The sequence below is a fragment of the Epinephelus lanceolatus genome, chromosome 1 (assembly GCF_041903045.1).
Source record: "Epinephelus lanceolatus isolate andai-2023 chromosome 1, ASM4190304v1, whole genome shotgun sequence".
Lineage (NCBI taxonomy): Eukaryota > Metazoa > Chordata > Actinopteri > Perciformes > Serranidae > Epinephelus > Epinephelus lanceolatus.
Genome location: NC_135734.1, coordinates 5,382,897 through 5,406,477, shown reverse-complemented (window position 1 = coordinate 5,406,477; position 23,581 = coordinate 5,382,897). Strand labels below are relative to the sequence as shown.

At 41.5% G+C, this 23,581-nt stretch overlaps 1 protein-coding gene across 1 annotated transcript; it reads left to right on the top strand.

Moving 5' to 3' along the window:
• Positions 1–3,846: 3,846 nt before the first annotated feature.
• Positions 3,847–20,603, top strand: klf15 (Kruppel like factor 15). Its single transcript, XM_033627592.2, has 3 exons — positions 3,847–3,992; positions 6,190–7,676; positions 19,196–20,603. The coding sequence occupies exons 2-3, from the start codon at positions 6,427–6,429 to the stop codon at positions 19,362–19,364; spliced, it is 1,419 nt and encodes a 472-aa protein (XP_033483483.1). The 5' UTR covers positions 3,847–3,992; positions 6,190–6,426; the 3' UTR covers positions 19,365–20,603.
• The last annotated feature ends 2,978 nt before the right edge of the window (positions 20,604–23,581 follow it).

The following is a 23,581-nucleotide window of genomic DNA, read 5'->3' as shown; positions in this document are numbered from 1 at the left end:
AGTGGTTGAAGCAAAAATGTGAAAACATGAATGGTCCTAACTAAAGCCAGTGTTTGGGTTGTCTGCTGGGCTACTTGAGAACGACATGGAAGAGGGAAGAGGACCCGCTCCTGATATAAATATATAAATGGCTCATTCTAAGGTAATGAAGCACAACAATGTTTAGTTTCAGGTGATTATACACTAATTAAATCATGGTTATGAATATTATATCCCCCTAAATCCTACACACTCGACCTGTAAGCAAGTAAAGCCTCTCAGAGGAATGAGTGCCTCTGACTTCTAGAGTGTGAGGTGCATTTTTCTGGAAACCAGTCTTCTTCAGTAAAACATTTAATAAGGGAAGCTGAATAAGTGGAAGAACGAAGTGGTAGTGAAAGCAGCATGAGCTCTGTCTCAGCAGAATCCAATCTGAATTTTTTATTTTTTGAGTTCAGCATGAGTTTTGTGGAATAATCAGCTGTCAAACCCAAATCCCAAACATTCATAATTCTGTACTGTATTAATGTTTATTTTCCATATCTTGGATTTTAACATGTGCAAATAAATAAAACTCAGCTGACTTGGACTTGTTCCCAAATACTTAAAAGCAGGTCAAATCAGTCCGATAGAAATTTATCAAAATATGAATCTTTTTTATATAGTCTGTGTGAACACCTTATTTTATTATTTTGAAAAGCAGAGGTAGTCACGGGTGTCCTTGGTAGAAAAAATGCCCTCAAATGAATAATAAGAGAAAAGTCTAATCAAACACTTCAATCATAAGATCAGGAGTAAACAAATAATGTTTTATTTATTTATTCAATCTTGAGGCTACATTAATCAAATATTAGACAACTTGTGTGCAGAACTGAAATAGTATAAAGAGTATATGGCTGTCAACTCTCAGTTTTCCAGTCATACCCAATTCATGCAATTTAAAGACTGTTCAGGGGCCCCAGTATGCAGAAATATTTAAATACACCATATTTCCCTCGCCAAATTTTAGCGTAAATTTGGAGCATTATTTGGCCACCTTTATGTCAAGATAGCATAACATGGTTGGCACCAAAGGATGCCTACGGTCAGGGGCAATTCTAGGATCAGAGGTTTAGGGGTGCTGAGCACCCAGAGAGCTGCCCAGCCAGGCAAGATAAATTTCACTGTTTTGTACATTTTAACGCAATTTCATTCCCACATTTGTGAAAGAAAAGCACAACACTTTTTAGGAAAGTCTGTGACTAAACCATCAAATCTGATAAAGGTTATTTAAATGCTGAGCCACAGCAAAAGAGGAATGGATTGGAATCATAAAAGAAACATATTGTAACCCTAATTCCTGGGGGAAGACAACTCATTTTGATACAGCAGCTCCTCAACATACACATAAACAGTATGTATGTTTCTGGAGTAAACCAGCCCCCTATAGTGAGTACCAAAAATACCAAAAATGGACCTTGGACTTATTTTTTGGACTTTTATTTGAAATGCAGTGCACAACATGTAACATTAACACATTAACAGTAATTGACTTTTTCAATGTTTGTCTCTGCCTTTTTCCTTCTTGTCTGTATTATATAATACAAATACATAAATAAAAATATACTTCAAAAAAGAAAAGTGCTTGAAATCTACAACACAATAATAATAAATACACACAATAGGAGTTATAATGTTAATGGGCATCCAGTCAGTTAGCTAATCAGTAGCACCTTGGCTTTAATATTAACACGTGCACATGACACAACAGCTAGCTTCTCTCATTCCAATTCAAACAGAGGACAGTGGTAATGACCACCTGTAACGTTTCCTAGCTAGAAAAAACGTCAGCTAACTCCTACCTAACAACATAAACAGTGACCTACGATTAAATGCAGCAAAAATGAGGACTGGTAATGATAATAATGTGTTGGTATTGAGTGGTAGAAGTTAAGAAATGTGCCATATATCCTGGTTTAAGCCAGGTACTTACACCACTACTGCATATCACCCACTCTGGAAGGCAGCGCCTTGCTCTGTTTTACTGGTTACTGGTGGATTACTGACACTACTTCCACACTGTGCGGCCCATAAAGCTAGCACACTAGAGACTTATGATGGCTGAGCTTTGCCAAGTGTGACTGAGCAGCAAACATTTGCAGGCCAAACAGCTAACTTAACATTTAGTGCTTCACTACATTGAAGGGGGATAAAAAAATGTAGTAATCTGTCAGCTCCTCGACACTTTCCAAATATTATTGGACTGAAGGATCAAAAACTGGTAGTGAAACGACTCATGTCGCAGAGGTTGTGGCACTCAGCTTTTTCAGTGTTTCACTTGAGTGTGGATTTGTTTTTTGTGTCATTGGTTTGTTGTTAATACACATCAATCTCTCATTGTCATGTAGCGGGAAGAAGCATGGAGTGAGGAGCCAGAAGCTGCAGCAGCTGCTGAATCAGCTTCAATTATGGAAACAGGTAACAGTAATTTTGTGTGTTTTTTTATGTTTAAGAAAGTCATTGAGTCAAAATATTCCAAATATCTTCAATGCTCTCCATGCATTTTACATTTTCTGTACTGCTCTAGTTTGGATCAACACACACGTGAGTTCTTGAGGTATTGGTTTGTCCACGTACTTCAACTTGATTTCATGATTTTGTAGATGGCAGCCAAGATGACCTGCAGATGGGGGAGCTATAGGAGCCATAGGAGGAGTAGCAGCCGAGTCAGAATCTGGCATGGGACCGGGTAAGTTGTTGCAGCCTGAGCCATGCTAGCTAGCTCACCCCCACAGTATTTCATTCACTGCAAAAGTGGGTGGCCATAAGGAGAAGCTCATGCTCAAGTCTAATGCTGTTATTAATTTGGATGTTAATTTCGCTGACACTGTCTCTTTTACTCTCTCCAGTAGCTTTCTGGTGGAAGAAGTGAGGCAGCAACAAGGGGAGCAGGTGCCGGAAGATGCATACAGTTCTCACAAGATATTTTACCTTTTTTATTAAGATGCATTCATCTGTGGATATGTAAAGCAATTAAATAATATTTCTCTAAAATCCTGAAATCTCACACTATTAATATATGGGCTTTTCTGACTTCCTTTGACTTTATGCTATAGTAATAAGGTGTTTTAGTGTGGTACATATGCACGTATGCAACTGAGCTCTTATAAACTAAAACTAACTAAAATCTGCATCCTGGTGTATTGTCACAAGAACTGTGGCTTTGCATTCATTATAAAACGGCCACCGATGAGTACCCATTGAGAGTATGCAACAAAATTAAGATTACCTTTACAAATTTAGCTAACTAATGATCTGTCTCATTGAGTTTTTGAGTGTTTCAGTACAAAATCAGATGACATTAAATGATCTGTCTCATTGAGTTTTGAAGTGCTTGATTGGTAATACTCGGTCATATTGCCCTATTTGTAATAATCCTTGATTTTCCCCCAACTCTTAAAATTGTCTGGGCTAAGCCCCGGATGTCCTCAAATGCTGGCAACGCCCCTGTTGAGAACCATGTGTAGACAACTCATACTTTGAATTTCATATAGAGCCCCTTTAAACTGTATTTCTGCTAAGAAAAACACGAATCCCTGAATCCATCTGACACACTTTATTTATATCTCTTGTGGTTGTTCTTTAACACGAAAACAGGTTTGAGCTCAGCTGCCTTCACCGAGGCGTTCCACATGTTGGTCCACGCAGCAGAGCCTCTGAGTGACAGCCCAGACGGACCCGCCTCCATCCCACCAAAACCGACCAATGAGGCCGCAGAGCGGGGACGAGCCTTCAGCAGCAGCCTCTTATTTCTCACTACAGTAACCCTGTAACACACACTGGCAGTCATGTGACGGTCATATAGTACAACTCAGTCGGCGCACAGTCCAGTCTGAACGGTGCTGCTGCACTGCATGGCGAGTCTCAAGGGCAAAACCTGCTCTGGCAACACACTGCCACGTCGGATGCTACAGATAAAAACAATCCTCCTTGCGCCTTTTGATTTGGGATTATATTTGCTTTGATTGAACAAGGTAAGACCGGAGGTTTGTTTTATGTAATAGTGGGCTAGGGGGTGCAGGGTGCGCGTGTGTCTGCTCGGTGCCATATGCTGCAGGCTGGACGAAAACATGTTTACGTTGAGAGCGGAGACGCGCGCCTACTCATGCGTTATGCAGCGCGGGAGGGGACAGAAAAACACGGCGCACAGTCAGATGTTGTGGACTGTTTATATTGGAGGGCTTGCTGCAGTTTAACAGCAGAATGTAAATGAATGTGTTTTGGTTTGCAGCTACGCATGTGACGGGATTTCTAAGTTCTCTGATCCACCTTGCCTGCAAAATCTACTGGTGCCGAACAGTTAATGGATAATTGTAATTATTGTTATTGTGCTTTTAAAAATATCACGTTTTGTGGACATTGTAATAAGAAACGCAAGGCCCCGACTGTGTAAGAATGTGTAATTCAGTAATAAAAACAGTGCTTTCCTCTCTGTGAACATGTGAAATGAATCAAAATGTGCCCGTAGGAGGCGACACTAACACCAGCCTGCACTCTTGATAACTCTGATGACCAATGTATACAATGTTCGACATTCGAACTTCAGAGGCGGCGATGTGACGGATTTGCTGCCCTTTAAGTGTATCGTAAACAAGCAGAGCTGGTGATTTACACACACTGCTCCCTCATGCGGTGTCGTCTTATAATTTTTTTTTTTTCTTCCTCTGGCCGGGTTTACTGTCGGTCAGTCAGACCGTGTAGGGGCCCCTGGACGGGGGGGGGGTCGAGAGTAGGGTGAGAATGATTTTCATTTCACATATGATGATGTATCCTCTTACATTTAAAGTCCAGTGTGTAGGATTTAGGGGGGCATATTGGCAGAAATGGAATAATAAATAGGTTCTCTTTGGTGTAGAATGTGATGAAAAACAGAAGTGGGCGCAGCTCCAAAAATCTTAGACTGTGGAGGTGCACGGTTGTGGCGAGAATCTGCAAACAATTAGAATACCAGCACTCAGAAAATTTCACTTATTTAAAATGGGCAAACATGTAGGGATGCACAATAATATCGGCACGTCATTGGTATCGGCTGATAATGGCTTTAAAGAGAATCAATCAACAAAAGTATTTCATTTCATGTCTCCATCTGCTGGTGGGCCAACATGATAGGAGTATGCACGCATAACATGGTGTTAGTCCCACTAAAGAAGAGACTTGATGATCACCAAACTTAGGTGGGCAAAAAGTGGATTGATATTGGTTTTGTTTATCGGCCAAATGAGTTGTTATGTATCATCAGATATCTGCAAAAAATCCAATATCGCACATCTCTACAAAAATGCATAGAAACAGATGTGTTTCCATTAAAGAGCCATCATCAGTGTACGCAGACCAACAGCATTTCATACCGCCAGCATGTTTAAGTGTAGAGTGACCTGATAATAAGAATAGTGTTTTTGTTACCTTACAATAAGCCGTTGATACCTACATGGGGAACAGGTCCACATTTATGGAGATCGCCATATTGCACTACCATGTTTCTACAGTAGCCCATAAAGGACAAACCAAACACTGGTTCCAGATAGGGACATTCCAACACGTTCTCATCCGAAGTCCTTACATATCGCACCTCTGTCAGTGGCCTTTCATGTCTACGTATTACGTACAAGGTATCCTCCTGTGTCTGCTGGTGATGTTCCTGGACGCCACAACCAGTGCAGGAACGTTAACAAAAGCGTTACACTGGTTTGTAAAGTGAAACTGCGTTATTCAGCATTTATACCAGTTTTGATCCCCTGGTATGTCTGTTATGGAGAGGAAGAGATCTCTGTGGATAATTCAGCTCCCAGTAAAAATCTCCTGAATGTTTGGATCTTAAGAAAAATAATGAACACACATTAGCAGGGGGTGGACAAGCTGACATGCCAAACAGTGTTGGAGATACACTGATTTGTAACTTGAAACTGCTTTATTCAGTGTTTATACTGGTTTAAATCACCGGGTCCATTTGTTTCGGAGACCTCTGCGGATAATTCAGCTCCTGGTAAAAACCTCCTGAGCAATAAACACTCAAGAAATGCTCACTGGGAGGAGTATTAGATGGTTGCAATTTGCAATTCCCCGCTAGACATCACTAAATCTTCACCTTTTTAGTCTTTTGAAATTTAGCAGTGTGCATGTGTGGGATTAAGATTAACATACTTCTTACTGTCTCTCTTTATTTCTGTTTAGACAAAGTCAATCTTGGCTGGAGACCTTGGATTGTAGGACTGTTTCTCCCCCACTTTTTCCACCCCGAGGGAGTACACCAGGTGTTTCACTATCTCACTGCAGTGGGAAGTGTGGCCTTGGTGACCTGGGTTTGTTTGGCCCAGCATTCCCAGTAGCACAAGGACTAATTATCTCACAAATCCTCCTAAATACAGACTCCGAGTCCAACAGGAGACAGCCATTTGGCACTATCCAGGGATGGTAGATAACTCCCCAGTAAGCGAGGGGACTTGTCTTCCTTACAGTGGCTCTCCACAGGCCTACCAGCTGTCTGACATGGTGACAGACCTGAGCTCCTACCAGGTGATGCCGTCGCCTTTTTCTGAGGACGACCTGAGCGAGTCATCCAGCCCTCGGTCCTGTTCCAGCCCGGACTCCCAGGTGCTCAGCTCCAGTTACGGCAGCAACTCTAGTGCTGAGAGCCAGGACAGCATCCTGGATCATTTGCTGTCCAAGGCCTCCTTAGGTGGTGCCAACAGTGTGCTGGCAGGCTCTGTGGCACCTATACCCTTATCCACTTTTTTCTGGGAATCACGGAGAGATGAGCCCTCAAAACGCGAGACTGTAAAGGAGGAAAATTTTGACTTCCTAACATGGTCCAATGTGGAGACAGAGGAACAACTTGGAGGGTCTTTTCAGCCTACACTGGAAGAGATTGAGGAATTTCTGGAGGAGAATATGGACGTGGTAACGATGAAGCAGGAGATCAGAGAGGGTTGTGCGGAGATGGGAGTGGGATTGGAGGAAGCTCTTGGTCTAGAAGTTGGTTTGGAGTGGTGCAGGGACACCTCCCCTGAGCCTAAGCTGGAGCCAGAGGCAAAGTATTCAGACCAAACCGTCCCCACTGCTAGCACTGCTGGCCTGGCCACTGCTGCCTCCAGTGAGACCAAAACTACATCAGTTAACCCCGCACATGAATCCAGCACAGAGGCCAAGAAGGCATCAGCCAACAAACCCTCACCAGCAGACAGTAGCACAAACAGCAGTGGAATGCCGGTTATCCTACAGATTCAGCCCCTTCACATCAAGCAGGAGCCAACAGTAGCACCTCTCACCTCGGTAGCCCAGCCCCTGCCGCCTCCCTCAGCCTCAGACATCAAAATTGCACAGCTACTGGTCAACATCCAAGGCCAGACCTTTGCCCTGGTGCCCCACATCCTGCCCTCCCCCAGCCTTAATATCTCCTCCAAGTTTGTACGCATTGCTCCTGTCCCCATTGCAGCCAAGCCTCACGGGCTTGGGGATAACTCAGCCAGCCAGGGATCAGGGATTCTTGTTGGAGGTCAAAAGTTCCAGAAGAACCCAGTGGCGGATCTTATCAAAATGCACAAATGCACTTTTCCTGGCTGCACCAAGATGTACACCAAGAGCAGCCATCTGAAGGCCCACCTGAGGAGGCACACGGGGGAAAAGCCTTTCGCCTGCAATTGGCAGGGCTGTGGATGGAGGTGGGTACTGGTGAGGGAAGTGTGAACCGACTGAATGAATGATTGTATTGCTTTGTGCATTGGAACATACAGGCTGCTGGATGACAACATCAAGCATTCAGCTCACAGATAAAATCATCTCTGCCCCTTCATAATGACTAGAACTGAACACTGAAGCTTTTTATGTTTATGCGTTTGTTATCTCACCAGGTTAGACTCTTATTTATGACTGGTTATGTAAAGCCGGTTTAAAGGTTTGTTTATCTGCAGGACTGGGCAAAAACAGCAGACTTCAGTGTGCAACAGCTTGATTTAAAATGGCTTAACGCCCATTTGTTAGTGTAGCCAGTTTGGAGGCTGCAGTAATTATATGCCAGTGGGGCATGTGTATGTGCTGTGCATAGTGTCATGTTGCTTAATAGAACCAATGCTGGTGCAAATTTTAACTGACACTTGAACTGATCTGTTGCTCTGAGGGTCATGTAATAGCACTGGTGAGGGGACCTCAAGGGTCTTGAGAGTCAGACCCATCCCTCACCCTCCCAAAGCTCCAAGCAACTAAAAATTTAGAGACCATATAACCATATGAATGTCATTATTCTTAATAGGGTTCATTACCATGCAAGCAAGGCTTTACTGGTTCTCTGTTTGTGGAGCAAGAAGCAACGAGACAGGACGCTCACAGTTATCCAAGGATCCGTAATAGAAAAGCAGAGCACAACCAATCAGAGTGTTTTCTTTTCACTCAGCCCTGGAGCTGAAGAGATCTTAAAGGCTGTTATGCAGCCTCAGAAGTGTTAAATGGAATGATGTGATGCAGATGCAATATAAACAGGTTTGCTTGCACTATCATACTTGGTGTCAGGCAGTGAGATATCTTTGCAAGAATAGCTGGGTGTTTTTTGTTATTTGGGGGGGAGGGGGGGTTAAACTAAATCTGGGACGGAGCATGTGGGCTGCAGTTACATGGGCACAACATGGGCACTTCATGGTGAGACTCGACAGCTGTGCAGTTGCTGGGGCAGTATGAGTGTGTGTGTGTGCGTGTGTGTGTATTTGTGTATGCTTAGTATAAAGCAGCAAGATCTAATTTGGAACCTGCTGTGTAATGGAGAGAACTCAGGCGTCTCCATCAGTGAGGCAATTTCTTTGCTCAGTAAAGTAAGGTTCTTTTTTACATTCACCAGTCTGAAAGTGTGTGTGTGTGTGTGTGTGATGGAGTGTGAATTAAGCCCAGAGTTGCCAGAGTTGAGTTGGCTATTTTCCTGAGGACATCAGGTCAGCCAGTGAGACTCAAACTGGTAAAATATGTGTAGTGTTTCACTTCCTCAGCCATGTTCTCTTAAACCACTGGACTGGACAAACAAACAGGATTGTGTAAGCTGTCCTGTCACCAGAACAAAATGTTGTCATTGTAAGTTTCTGCAAACCGTGAATACCTTTCATTTGCAAATTTCATACGTATCACACCAACGTTTCTAAAGTTTCCGAAAAAAATGCTGTTTGTTGCAGCTCAGCAGTCAAAGTACTGTACGTTTATGACCAAAATGCAAATAAACAACCTAACTAACAGTAAAAAAATGGATAACAATATGTGCTAATTTGCTTTCAGTAACATGTTGTACTTATATTATCATATAAATCATAATCAATAAAAAGATTTACAAATGAACTTCTTCAGAAGAATAAACAATAATATATATGACATTGTAAAATAATAATAAAATGTACAAATTCATTTTGAACTAGGGATGCAACAAATTTAAAATTCTGGGCTGATACTGATGTTTAGAATAACAATTTGACCAACTGCCAATACTGATGTTTTTAAATTGGTGTTTCTTTTTTTGTTTTGTTTTTACTTGTTATTGATTGAACATACTTCAAGAATCAGCAGCTCCTCTCATTTTGCATGCTTATACTCATTATTTCATTGCTATTCATAGACTGGCTTGGTTATAATTGTCGGTCAGGAAAGTGCGGCCCGGGCCGCACTCTTGTGTGCTCACCTGTGTGTGTGTGTGTGTGTGTGTGTGTGTGTGTGTGTGTGCGTGTAAATAAAAAAAAAACAACAAAAAAACCATAAGGCTATTTAGTTTGTTTAATAAAAGGACAAGGTACGGGGCAGGGTGCCCCCCTAATATAATGGTAGGGGAAACACTAGACATCAACAGTGAAACCGAAATGATCCCACACCGGAGATTTGTATAAGCTGGTGCTACTTCAAACTTCTGTCTCTCAACTCCTACGCTTGGCTTTGCCATGGCTCTCTATGTTTGTTTTTTCTGCTTCTTTTAGTGTGAGGCGAGCGTCACTTTCCGCGGCTCCAGTCACAACAGTGTGAGGGGGTGAGTGGGCGGAGCCACAACAGTAATTGGACATTAACTCGCAGGGAGGGCTTTTGTGCAGCAGGCTGACTCGGCCATTATCTTTATACATCCATGGACTCAGCCTGTGGATAGGCACACACACACACACACACACACACACACACACAAAGTGGCCTGTAAAGCATCAATGCAAAATTAATTGCAAAACTGAAAACCCGCGGTCCATGAGGGCATATTGATCCGTGCAGGGTCAGACAGTTCAATATTTTACTGAGGACTGTTTTCCCTAGTAAATACGAACTGTTACTTTTTAAGCACCCAAAACTTTACAATATTACTCTCTGTGTAGAGTAATAAGTTACTTATTACACTACTTTTGTATTACTTTGACCATAATGAGCTCAGAAGAACTAATGTTCATTTTAAATGAATAAGTGTCATATTGTTTCACAGCAGGTAATCAAAGCACAGAAGCATTACAAATCCAGTGCTGCGCAGGTCTGGCCCATTCATGTATTCACATACAGTGGTTACCACTTTGTATTAAATAACGTAATAATAATAAAAATCCCCTGCTTGTATTAATAATAGCCTGATGAAGAAGAACCATTTAAAAGCCTAGACCCCCCTAAATAAATGAAAAGCCCTGGACACAGTGACGGTCAGGCGGAGGATCAAAGTCTGTAACTTATGAGATACAGATAAATATTTGTGGGTCTATGATATGAAACACAATAAACAAATGTTTAGGTTAGCACAACAAACAGAATGGCATGCTGATTAGTCATTATGACGAGTGCAAATTAATACATCAGAGGTGGAAGACCCACCTGCCAGTTCCCAGTGTGCTGTGGTCAGCTACAACAGAACCAGAGAGAGACTTATGCATAAGAACAGGACTGTGTGCCGGCGTTGCTCTGCAGTTTTAGGGGATGTGAATGGAAACACATCCAACATGTACTAACATCACCCAGATGTGCCAATCACCAGGACGAGGAAAAAAACAAACCGGAGGCCAGCTCCTTTTCCCTGCTGCTTTCTGGCAGCATTAAGATGCAAAAGCAGTATGGGATACACTGTAGACATTACTGGTGTATAAATGGAAACACACTGAACATGATAACGCACAGTCCAGCATATGTCCAGATGTGTTGATAACCGGGACCCTTCTATAATGTAGTCTGTAATGACATAATTACACAGTAACCTTCAGAGGGATATTCTTTTTGGTGGCGCACTGGCAGAAGTTGAATGGTGTGGATCTGTGTGGATAAATGAAAAATGAAAACCATAAACATTTTATTTCAGGTGGTAACGCATTATGTAACATTGTAAATGTAATAATATTACCCGAAATGCTGTTGGTAACAAGTTATATTACTTTGTTACTGCTATAATATTATATATCACTGTAACGTATTTTGTAACAAGTTACAAAAGTTACAAAGTTACAAAAAACACGGGTCATGATCAAAATGTCAGGCTCACTGATTGATGACTGACAGCCATCAGCGATGGATGATGGCAACGTCTATCAGCCAAACCCTATGCCTGGTGATTCAGATCTGCTCAAGAAAGTAATGTTTTTTTTTCCCTTGGCCCATGCAGCACCCTTTAACCAAGTTTCATAAAACTAGTAAAAACCAGTAAAAACCAGTAGTTTTTCTTTAACACAACTGGCAAACAGACAAACTGAACCAAAAACATAACCTCCTTAGTAGAGGTAATTAGGAAAAATATGAATCTTAGTACTAGCCCTCAGTACTAAAACCTGTCAGTCAGTGTGTGTGTGCCATGTGCTTTGCATGTGTGCATTGATGTATGCATATGGTATGCTTACATTTACTTGTAAGAACACGTTAGTCAAAACTACCCCAGACAGTGAGCCGTTTGTTATTTACATTCTACCTGCCACAGCCTGCACAGATCAGTTTTTGAGGAGCCTCCTCTTTGAACATTCAAACATTTTTTAAACTTGGATGCAGGTACTGAGTGATCAATAATATCCCTTAAAAGCTTTATAGTTGTTCCATATAGCACCAACCTGGCAACCCCCCATCAGCCATGCACTGTACTTGTAATGCTGTGTGCATCCTGATACATGAGGGGAGCTGCAGAAATTCGTGCAGTAGTAATGCAGGCTGTGTGTTCCCACTAACAAAGGGCTCTTGTCTACTCACAAAAGGCAGGATGTAGTTTGGATGGAAGTGTGTGTGAGAACCCAGTGTGTGTGTGTGTGTGTGTGTGTGTGTGGGTGTGTGTAATCTGCTGTATGCAATGGGGTAAATGAGGGGGCCGGCCATAGGAAAAAACGTTGGGAAACTGTGAAAAAGCAAGCAAATAGATGAGGAGCAGAGAGTATCTGAGATACTTTTTTTAAAAGAAAAGACAGGAGGAAAAAGTGGTGGTGGCAGAGGGGGTTAAGAGAGGCTGATAGAGGGGGAGAAAAGGGCCTGTTTCAGTTTTGCACACAATCACTTGAAGGGAGCAGCAGTGAGGAAGTGGAGCTAACAAAGACAAAGTGTTGAATAGTTACCATGACTGTGGGCTAGGAACGTCCAGGCTGCCACGCTGCATGAAAGAGAAGAGAGGGATCAGTTGAGGTTCCTCACACAGACTGAGAGGAACAGAGAGGGATTGGCTGGATGGAACGATGCACTGAGCATGGTACTGTATATTTAAAGCATACAGTGCAGAGAGCCTCCTTTAGGTAGACCAGTCTCCCAAAAAGTCTGATTTCACATGTTTGGTAGAATGTTTTGCTGGTCAGCTTTGCTCTTCATATTGTGGGAACATAGACACCAGAACCATTCTCATGTCCCCAGAGCTGTAGATCAGTGGCTCCATTGCTCCATGCTAACACTAAATGCTATGTTAAATACTATAAGGACTCTAGCATCACAAATGTAAAGGAACTGGTGGGTACAATTAGTGTCTTTTCATTATATAGCATGAAAATTTATACACTTTAAAACTAAATTATGATTAACAACCATGACTGGATTTAACCTGTGAGGCGACCTTGAGGCAAAAACTGCCAAGCCTCCATTAACTCCTAGGACCTACCGCCTATGCATTCATTTTGGAATATGCACCATGCATGCAGGATAAACTAATATAAGTAGGGCCTTAGTGAGGGCTGAGGGTAGGATTGCAAATAATATGAGATTTTTACAGTACGATAATGTCTCAGAAACTATCGTAGTTTCACGGTATCATGGTATTACAGAAATTATATTATCGCCAGGAATGAAAATGGAAGGGTTATTCAGGGGTGCAAACTCATCATGGGTGAAAATGGTGGCAAACATACAAACTTCCTAGGGGAGTTGACAAACAAATTTTTGTTTGTCAACTGATTTGGTAGATGCGATCCTGATCCCTGCATCCTAACGGATTTTTGGGGTGCCTGCTGGAGATGGATAGGGCCTAAAACCTTACATACAAATACCATACAGAGAGAGACAATGGTGGTATAGTGGGGGTCTGGGGGTCCTCCCCCAGACAATTTTGGATGTGGTAGATGTGATTTCCTGCATTCTAGTGGGTTTAGGGGTAGCATTCTGGAGATACGCAATACCTACATTCATTCAAAGCCACCCTGACTTGCAGGGCCTTCACAAGTGAACCTGCATTCAGCTCAGAGTGACTGAACTAGTTAAAACCAGAAACTAGGACTTGCCTATGTGGCATATAGCCTATTACTTTATAGACACAAGACCCATTTTGGATTTAAATCAAAATTCATGGTTGAAATGGTTGAATATATTTTGATCTAACTAAAACATTATTTTGGGAATAATACTATATTTTGTGTATTATTGTAGTCTAAAGAGCATTTCATGATATATTTCTAGACTATCCAAGTCTAAGAGTGCCTAGACCTAGGCCATTTCATTTCATTTTTGATGTTTACAAAGCTCTCCAAATGCCTTTTTGACATAGCTGTGGAAATGAATCGCAAAGTCACTTTTATGCTATAGATATTTTTTCTCAGCCAGTTATAATCTCTTCTCACCTGTGAAGACCCTGCATGATCATCCTTCCTGATCTCTGGTCTACTGTCTCCTCCTTGACCCTGCTCTTTCTATTGTGGCAATAAAGATTAAAAAAATATATGGAAAGCAAAATTTTGAAATAGATTTAGGAATAGTAGTAGTGAAATTGCTGTGGAAATTAATCTTAGTCACTTTTATGCTATAGATATTTTCTCTCAGCCAGTTATGATCTCTCCTCACCTGTGAAGACCCTGCATGATCATCCCTGCTGGCCTCTGGTCCACTGTCTCCTCCGTGACCCTGCTCTTTCAGTCAAGCGTCTCTCAGTTCACTTGAAAAGTCACGTCCTCCCCGGTGCATGAAACAGCCTGTAATCAGCTGACTGTGAGACTAGAGCTGCCCAATCAAAGTGCAATTGTGGATTGCACAACAATCAGACAGTAGTTGTACACAGAAATATTTGGCTGCACTCCATTTCATTCAACCGGTATGCTGGTCAGGCGGAGTCTGCCCCTCTCCTCTCCTCTCCCCTCTCTGAAGTCTGGCTGCAAACTTCAACTCCGCCCACTCGGTGCGCTGGCTGTTTGAAACTAATATAAAATACTCAGCTGCCAGCCTTTTTTCCAGCTTTTGTCGCTGGCGTGAGAATTGGTTGGGCAGAGTGAGACCGTGAGATGGAAGGTGAATGTGTGTGTCACACGCCAGATGCGTGAGAGTTGGCAACCCTGTTACACTACACCATTAGTGGAGCTCGATTAGCTACAATAATGGATTAATTCCCCCGGCGTCCCACAACGCTGCAGTGAAGCTGTGCTAACTACTACAACTAGCTAATGCTACTAACTTTACTATGAGGCTACAAACATTAGCACATTAGCACTAATGTCTTTTAGCTAGTTAACAGATACCATGGCAAGCTAAAATGATTTTGAAGCTACACCACTGGTTGGCGTGAGTGATGACATAAATGTCGGTGTTTCCCCATTGGCCATTGCTCTTTTGAAATGAATAGGTGCTGACAGGTCTGTATTACATCCTCAGGGGGACATTTGTTCACAGCCATACTGTTTATGACTTCATTCATCTCAAATCGATTGCACGCTCCAATAGTGGCCCATGGCTACACAACCTCCACCAGTCAGAGGAGGGTTGTATTAAATGATCAGTGGGAACAGCTCCAGAGAGAGTAGCTTCCCTCTGAAATGCAATGAACCTGGAGCTTGTGGGGCCCCTGGGGGCTGGGGCCCCAGGACAGTTGGTTATCCAGCCTTGAGCACATCAGATACAGCTACATCGTTTTCAGGGGCGTCGTTTAAGTGGGATTTATACTGCTGCGTGTAATCGACGTTGTACCTACAGTGTCGAGCCTACGCTGCCTACGCTATCAACTCCCGGCTCAATGTTACATCATCCCAGGCATCCCAACGCACCTTTTCAAAACTGCCTACAACCTCTAAAATCAGTGCATTTTGCCCTTTCTGCATAATTTCCTGCTCTACTTCCCTATGGACTTTTTAATGCTGTTGTTCTCTGTAAAGCATCTTTGAGTATGCTGAAAAGCACTATATAAATCCAATGTATTATTATTATTTGTTATAAATGCTCATAACAGAAATAAATAAAATTGATTGATTGATTGAACAGTGTAGGCCACATGCATAGGCTCTGCTGACGCACAGGTATAAATCCGTCTTTAGTCAGCAAAACTTACTCACTCTCCCTCTATGAAGGGATATTTAGATTTAAAGCTCCATGTGATTATAACAAAGTGGTGGCATCCAAGGAAAGATGCTCATATTCACAAATGCACACAGTTAACACTGTAGAGCACACAAAGAGAACAAAATAATAAGAATGGATGGATGGTTTGTTTTTAACAGCATTACCAGTTTAAAGGCAGCATTACCATCAGGGTTTGGCATCTGGCATGGTTTGTTGGTAGTGATATAAAACACATCATCCTTTGTGGCACTGCAATTTTGCACCATGTGGCGTAACACAGGTCAAAAAGTGGTATTTCTGAGAAGTCTTAGTTACAGGATAGAGCCATTCACTTAGCAACTTTATATTATTTACATGTCTAATTACCATAACAGCCCAGTATAATGGTGAATATTCTGGGTTCCTAGTGAGCATGATATTTTAGAGGCCAGGCCATGTTACTTAGCTCTGTCAGGCTGACTGTTGGAGGAATGAAGCTGGTGACTCCCTGGGGTGTTTCTGGGTGTAACACACACAAAGAGAGAACCTTACTGGATGCAGTGCACCCCTCTCTTTCAAGGTCAAAAGAAGAGGTCTGCACAGTATGGACTGATTTTTATTCTTGCCTGCCTCTACAGATGTGCCAACACAATCCAACACTGCTTTTATCTTGAAAATCAGTCAGAACTGGAGCCTTCTTGGATTTTTTTTAAAATTGTTATTCAAACGTTTAACTAAAAGCACCTTTAGCTGATATAAAATGAAAACAAATTCTTTTAAAAGAAAGACAGCTGCTTGAAGTTGTTTCCATTGGGACTAAAATGGATTTTAAAAAACATAATAGATTTCGTCTGTTTCTCTGAGTCTTTGTCATTTGGCATAGCAACAGATCCAAACCAGATGCTGGAACAACAGGCTTCAGAGTGGCAGTGATGGTGTTACTGTTCACACAACAAGACCATCTATACAAACTATGTAAAGCAGTTTGGAAATCAGATTTGTATGCACACAGTTTACTGGAAGACAGTGCATTATATGAAACATTTGTTTAAACTATTAGCTTCTTAATGTTCATGTGTAAAATTTCATCCCACATCCACCCTGCAGTGATAATGCTGACTGCCCATTCCTCAGCACACTAAATATGTCCTGTGCATGCAACATGTGTTAGTTCCCATGGGATCCTAATGGACCAATTGTCCTCTGGTTAGAAGATGGAACAGGACAGTGAGTCAAAACCTCTGTAAATAACTGAAGCATATACTCAAGTCACTGTGTAGACTTCATCAGCTTGTTTCATTCTTCACTCTTGAGTATGGGGTAGGTGTTTTGGGTGTTATTTGAATGGTTTTATTGGCAGCTTCTTACTGTTTAAACTGCTGTCAGACGTTGCATGTTGCAACTTAATCATGTCTATTACTGCAGCGTTACTTTAGCTCATAGCTGTGAGCTTGATGTATCTACGTATGACACAGGTTTTTACTGTGGCTCCTTATGTTTTGCTGCTTAATTACAGAGTGTGATTGTATGGAGTCCTCATCCTGTCAGGTCAGCAGCGCAGCATCTGGGATGCAGAGGCTGGCAGGGAACAGTCCGTTTCACAGAACTAGGTTGCTTGGAAGAAGCCGCGTAGCTGTCATTGCTGTGGCTGCAGCCACGTAGTGTATGCCTTGAATGCTAACCCTGCTGTGATGTTTAACTCGTTGAAATGAGTTACAGGCAAATGAGCTGTAGCATCAACGTGTGAAGCATTCCTGCTTATGACACATAATTATGCTGTGGAGCTCAGTGAGAGAACTTCTGGCCTTGGCGTTTGTACATGTTGAGAAAAACAGGGTTGCTTGACCTAAATACAGACCAACAGCACAAGGGTGAAAAGATCAAGGTTTTCATCTGTGATTGCATCATTCACTGGAGACTCTTGGCCAAGTTTGATACTGTTGAATATCCTTAGAAAACACAGAGAAGTTTACTCTGAAGGTAAATGTTTTTGTCAATGTTTGTTCAGAGGAGCCAAAAGAATAGTTTCCTCATGAACAGAACATTTTCTGGTTGTGTTGTATGCAACTGGTTTGACACGTGGAGTAGGATCATCTTTGCCAGAGGACACACAAACCACTAAAGTAGGACTTCTCTTATCAATCACTGTCAGGGTTTTTTCCTAAGGTGGAGGTGGTACTACCCTGATCCTGTGTGCACATGTGTATGAATATCGAGCCTTCAACTGGCTCAGGAAAACACATTTTATGATGTTTAAAACTGTACATTTTAGTAACATTGTAGGCCTACATGTAAAAGCCCAACTAGGGACAAGAACTGAAAATTAGCAAAAGCTATAAATTCTCTATGCAACACATGAGTCTCATACTCTGTACTGGAACTATGATAAACTGCATTGTATCTATCAAAAAAAAAAAAAAATTATAAGTAACGTATTTTAGGAGTTCTAATAATTGTATGATTGGGAAAAAAAAAAAAAAAATAAACTGTGGCCAAAGTGTTACATGGAGAGTCGGTGGTGTCTATAAGCAATCAATCTATAATGTGAGATCATGGATATTAAATGTTCATCTGCGATTTTCTGTGGTCCAAGTAATATTTGTTTGTAGGGATGAATGATATTGTTTTTTTTGCCAATATCTGATATGCTGATATAACAACTCATGTGACTGATAACCAACACCAATATCGATATTTCTATTTTTGTCCCCACCTAATTTAAGTGATCATCAAGTCTCTTCTGTAGCAGAATTAACATCATATACATGCACACCAGCAGATGGAGACATGAAATAGAATGCTTTTCAATGTATATGTAATATTAATTTAATGTGCAAAATAAGAAAAAGCTGATAGTTCATTTGATTTGCTAAACACTTTTAATGACATCAGTTTTTTTGTTTGGGTTTATGTTATCAGGTCATTCCAAATCAAAAATTTAAAGTGAAGTCACGAGTCATTGTTGTAACCTAGTTGCCAGGAAAAATATGGGCATTGTACGTTTCTGCAAACCACAGATACTTTACATTTGCATGTTACTATGTGTTTTAGAAGAGCTGTGGTTAACGTGAGGTTAGGTTTAGGCACAGAAAAAGTTTGTGTTTTGGCTTAAAATTCCTGCTTTCGTGGCACTGTTATGGCAGGAAACACAGCGATGTGTCTTGACAAAACAACTGCTTTTTGTGGCAACCAGTTTTGTTGTTTGTTTGTCTCAGACAGTGGTCTACAGTGGTCTGCAGCTTTGCAGTCGTCTTGCCTCAGTATCATAATATCCACCATCCCCTCCACCCCCCAGTGACAGTTAGCTCATGTACATCAGTTTATAAATGCTGATAAGATATTTGCAGAAATGTGCAATGCCAACATTTTTCTGGTGACTGAGCTGATTGTTCTTTAAGTCAAAGTTGCAAGTCTTTTATGATTTTGTCAAGTTGAGCCCAAAGTCATCAGAATTGTGACACAAGTGACACAAGTCCACATCTCTGACTACATTTGCCTTTTCATGTTTTAGGTTTTCCCGGTCAGACGAGCTGTCTCGACACCGGCGTTCCCACTCAGGTGTCAAGCCCTACCAGTGTCCAGTCTGTGAGAAAAAGTTCGCCCGCAGTGACCACCTGTCAAAACACATCAAAGTCCATCGTTTTCCACGAAACAGCCGGACAGTTCGCTCAGCAAACTGACGCCCCCATTCAGATCACTGGCAATGCTGGGATCACATAGCAGACATAGGTTGCAGGAGCATGGGGTGCGAACGTGAACGTACAGGTGTGTGCCCAAATGTTTGCACCATTGTACAGTCAGTTTGAATATGTGAGCAGAAGCATGCCTTGCTTTTTGTTTCAGCTGTCTGTGATTGTTCTAATTTATTGTAAAAAAGTAAACCAACAAAGTGACCATCCTGTCTGTCATCAGCTAAAGGTTGTTGTTGCTGTTGGTGCTTTGGTATGTTGTACTCCTTATGTTTGTTCTGTCCTTATCACCTGCCTCAGCAGAAGATAAGATAAGATTATTTTCATTCAGCCTGGATTATGTGATAGCTTTGCTAATAGTCTTGCGTATCCATTCTACCCGGATCAAAACAATTGCCTTTTATCTTCTTGAAAGCTGCCAATGTCTCGGACATTCCTCATCTTATGCAATGTTTGGGAAGCCAGAGGAAGTTCATTTGGATTCTCATTAGCTACTACTGGAGTAGTTACTCTGCGCGGGTCCACAGAGGTTTCTCCTGTGAGGTTTTTCTGATAGCTTTGTCCTAGTTTTTGCTGCCTTGCTGTTCATTGACAGTATGGTTGAAGAATACCTTTATTATTCAACTTGGGGTTGATGCACAGAGAGAGACTGGAGAAATTTCACGGTAAACTACCAGGGCTCCTCTTATATTTAACAGCAACTTTATAAACCTGCTGGGTCCTGAGGATAGGAACAGCAGAGCAACACAAGAAGTGACAGTAACAAATGTGAAATGCAACTAAAAGGTGAAGCGCACAGTCATTGTTCAGTTGGCCTTGATCAGTGTTACATGATCTGTTTTATGAAGCTAATTCATGTGTATCTACTTGCTGACCTTCTATTTGGATTGCTTTTCTGGCCTTACCGTACCACAAAATCCTTAGTGGAGAGCCAAGTGGTTTGGAAGGTTAGGCCTTACAGTGATCCATATTTTAGTGGGGTGTGAAAGTGACAGTTTGGATTTTTTGAAGTGGGGTTGTATGGGGTACTTATCCATAGTGTATGACATACAGTAGATGTCAGTCAATGTACTGCTGTGGAGAGGTCAGCAACAAAATGTATTTTAGCCACCAAAAAAAAAATCCCACCTAAAAATCAATATCAGATTAAATGTATGCTATATTATTTTTTTTTGGCATTATCTGATATGCTGATGTGCAGTGACTGATAATCAATACCAATATCGATACATCCACTTTTTTTCCCCCATCTAATTTTAGTGACCTTAAATGTAGTGGAATTCACATCATATTATGCATGCATACTCTCCTGATGATGAATCCATTCGGATGACCCACCAGCAGATGGAGACATGAAATAGAATGCTTTTCAATGTATGTTATATTGATTCACTGTGCAAAATGAGAAAATGCATGTTGGCTGATGCTGATAGGTCATTTAAAAGCTGATATGGGCTGATACCGATGACATGCCGATACTAACATGCATCCCTGATTGAGAGTATTTTCACAAATTTACCTTGATGTCAGACAGTGATTTCCAACAGGGAAATTAAGCCGTTTTGTTGCTCTCTTCAAAGCCAGACTCCATTGAGGAAAACAGTGATTTAATATCACTGAACACAGGAGCTGCTGGTTTTCCCTTGCCTCGAACTGGTACTTAGTTTGTGTTATTGTGTGACTTCGGTGTTTAAAGAGGTTCCAATTCACCAAAGTCACACAATAACTCAAACAAACTAACTGATCGACCAGCAGCTCCTGAGTTCAGCTGCTAAAATGACTGTTTTTCTCAGTGGAGTCTGGTGGCTATGATGAGAGCTTAGATGTGAAACTGAAGCCATAAACAGCTTTCCCATTGGAACTGGCTGTCTGATGGGAAGGTAAAGCAGTGAAAATACTCATCGTGTCTGTAAGGTGGGACTTTTTTTAGGAGGTTAAAATGCGTTTTTTTGCCCGCCCCACAGTACATTGCTTAGTTTCCGTTGCAGTACTACTGCCTGCTTCTCAAAACTGAGGCCATGCCAACAGACATCTAATGTAGATAATATACTGATTATGGATAAGTACTCCATACAACCCTGCTTCAAAAAAATACAAACTATCCCTTTCAGTGACGGTTAAGGAGGTGTCATAATATGGCCCATGTCAGTCAGTTCATACCCACGGAACTGAATGTCTCAGTCTGCTATTACTATTTGAACAATTATTTTGCTGACGACTTGACACAAACTCTGCCTCAGCTCTGCTTTATCTGTTACTGAAGACACCCTGACAGCCTTTGACCTCAGCCGGCAGTAACGTTATTTTGAGGTGACATCAGCGGACACACTACACACCATGGTGCTGAACTACCAGGACAATGAGCTTCTGGGAAATGTAGTCACAACATCCCTTTTGAGGCCATGATACACTTTGTTATTGCTCTCAAACATTGTCTGCTGTGTGTATCATGCCCCGCTGTGAATATGTAGGGGCGTGATGATGCCATCCATGCCTAATTCATGTATGTAAACAGACAACAAGCAGGGGTACACAACATTGTACATCATTCCTTTCATTCAATTTTTGAATTTTTAATGCTTGTGTGAACACAGGTGTTTTATTGCATCCTATGAATGTATGTAAATATGCAGGAGTGTACATTGCTGCATCCAGGAAACACACAGAGACTATTCTGATACCATATCTTAAAACAAATCAGTGGTTGTGAAGATTTCTCGTGTAAACCCTAAATGTGTACATAACGTAACGTTTCAGTACATATGAATATATTATATTTTTTCTTTATTCTATCCAAGATGCATTTACAAATAAAACTGAAAAGAAACAAACATGTCTGCATTGTCTTTAATATGTTGTGCATTACCCTTGAGCAACAAACGGAGGTTTCGAGGGTCAATCCCTGATCCAGCCACACCTATTTCATCGTATTTGAGTAAGTGTATTAGTCTCTGCTTGCTCCAGAGGCAACACAACAAGCTCAGTGTATCACACACAATACAGCCAAATGTTACCTTGGACTCAGCAATGAAGTGATTGGTTTCTGGTGGTCAAAGATCAAGGTCAGTGTGACCTCACAAAACCTCTTTCTGGCAGTAACTCAATAATTCATTCACACTAATGTTTAATAGGATATAATGATGAAGTGATGATATTTTACACCCAAGAGGTCAAATGTTAACGTCAATGTGACATGATATTGTTCTGAAAAAACACTTTTCTGGTCATTACTCACTGTCATATCTCAGGAACAGAAGGGGAGACATTTGGTTAGATACTTAACTGATGACACTAATCTTGGGTGCCCACCTGGAAACTGCTGTGTAGATCAGGGGTGTCAAACTCATTTTAGTTCATGGGCCATATACAGCCCAATTTGATGTCAGGATAGCAGTAAACCATGATTGTTTGAGGGCCAATCAGAAAAGCCAATTAGATGGCACAAAATATGCAAAACAATGTCTCTACACGCTGCTAAAATAGCTTCTCTGGTCTGGCAGTTTTGACAAACTGTAGCTCACATTGAAAATTCACTGTCACAATTTAGAATAAAGAGGCTGAAAAGAAATTGATGGCTGAACGACGAGAGCACCCTTATGTGGTAGTATTCAATTTAAAATCCTTGCTTGTCCCCGACTCTGGCTACTTAAAGTAGAGATCATAACTTAATTGCGCATGGGGATACTTTTATATAGCAGTGGTGATAATCATTTAGCAGCAATTGATTTCAAAGAAACACTGCCACAATATACACATACATATACAGTACAGGCCAAAAGTTTGGACACACCTTCTCATTCAATGCGTTTTCTTTATTTTCATGACTATTTACATTGTAGATTCTCACTGAAGGCATCAAAACTATGAATGAACACATGTGGAGTTATGTACTTAACAAAAAAAGGTGAAATAACTGAAAACATGTTTTATATTCTAGTTTCTTCAAAATAGCCACCCTTTGCTCTGATTACTGATTTGCACACTCTTGGCATTCTCTCCATGAGCTTCAAGAGGTAGTCACCTGAAATGGTTTTCCAACAGTCTTGAAGGAGTTCCCAGAGGTGTTTAGCACTTGTTGGCCCCTTTGCCTTCACTCTGCGGTCCAGCTCACCCCAAACCATCTGGATTGGGTTCAGGTCCGGTGACTGTGGAGGCCAGGTCATCTGCCGCAGCACTCCATCACTCTCCTTCTTGGTCAAATAGCCCTT

Bases quoted from the DNA above. Each gene is read 5' to 3' on its own strand.
- klf15 (XM_033627592.2), top strand. From the start codon at position 6,427: ATGGTAGATAACTCCCCAGTAAGCGAGGGGACTTGTCTTCCTTACAGT. The intron at 7,677-19,195 runs GTGGGTACTGGT...TTCATGTTTTAG, and splicing joins TGGCAGGGCTGTGGATGGAG to GTTTTCCCGGTCAGACGAGC.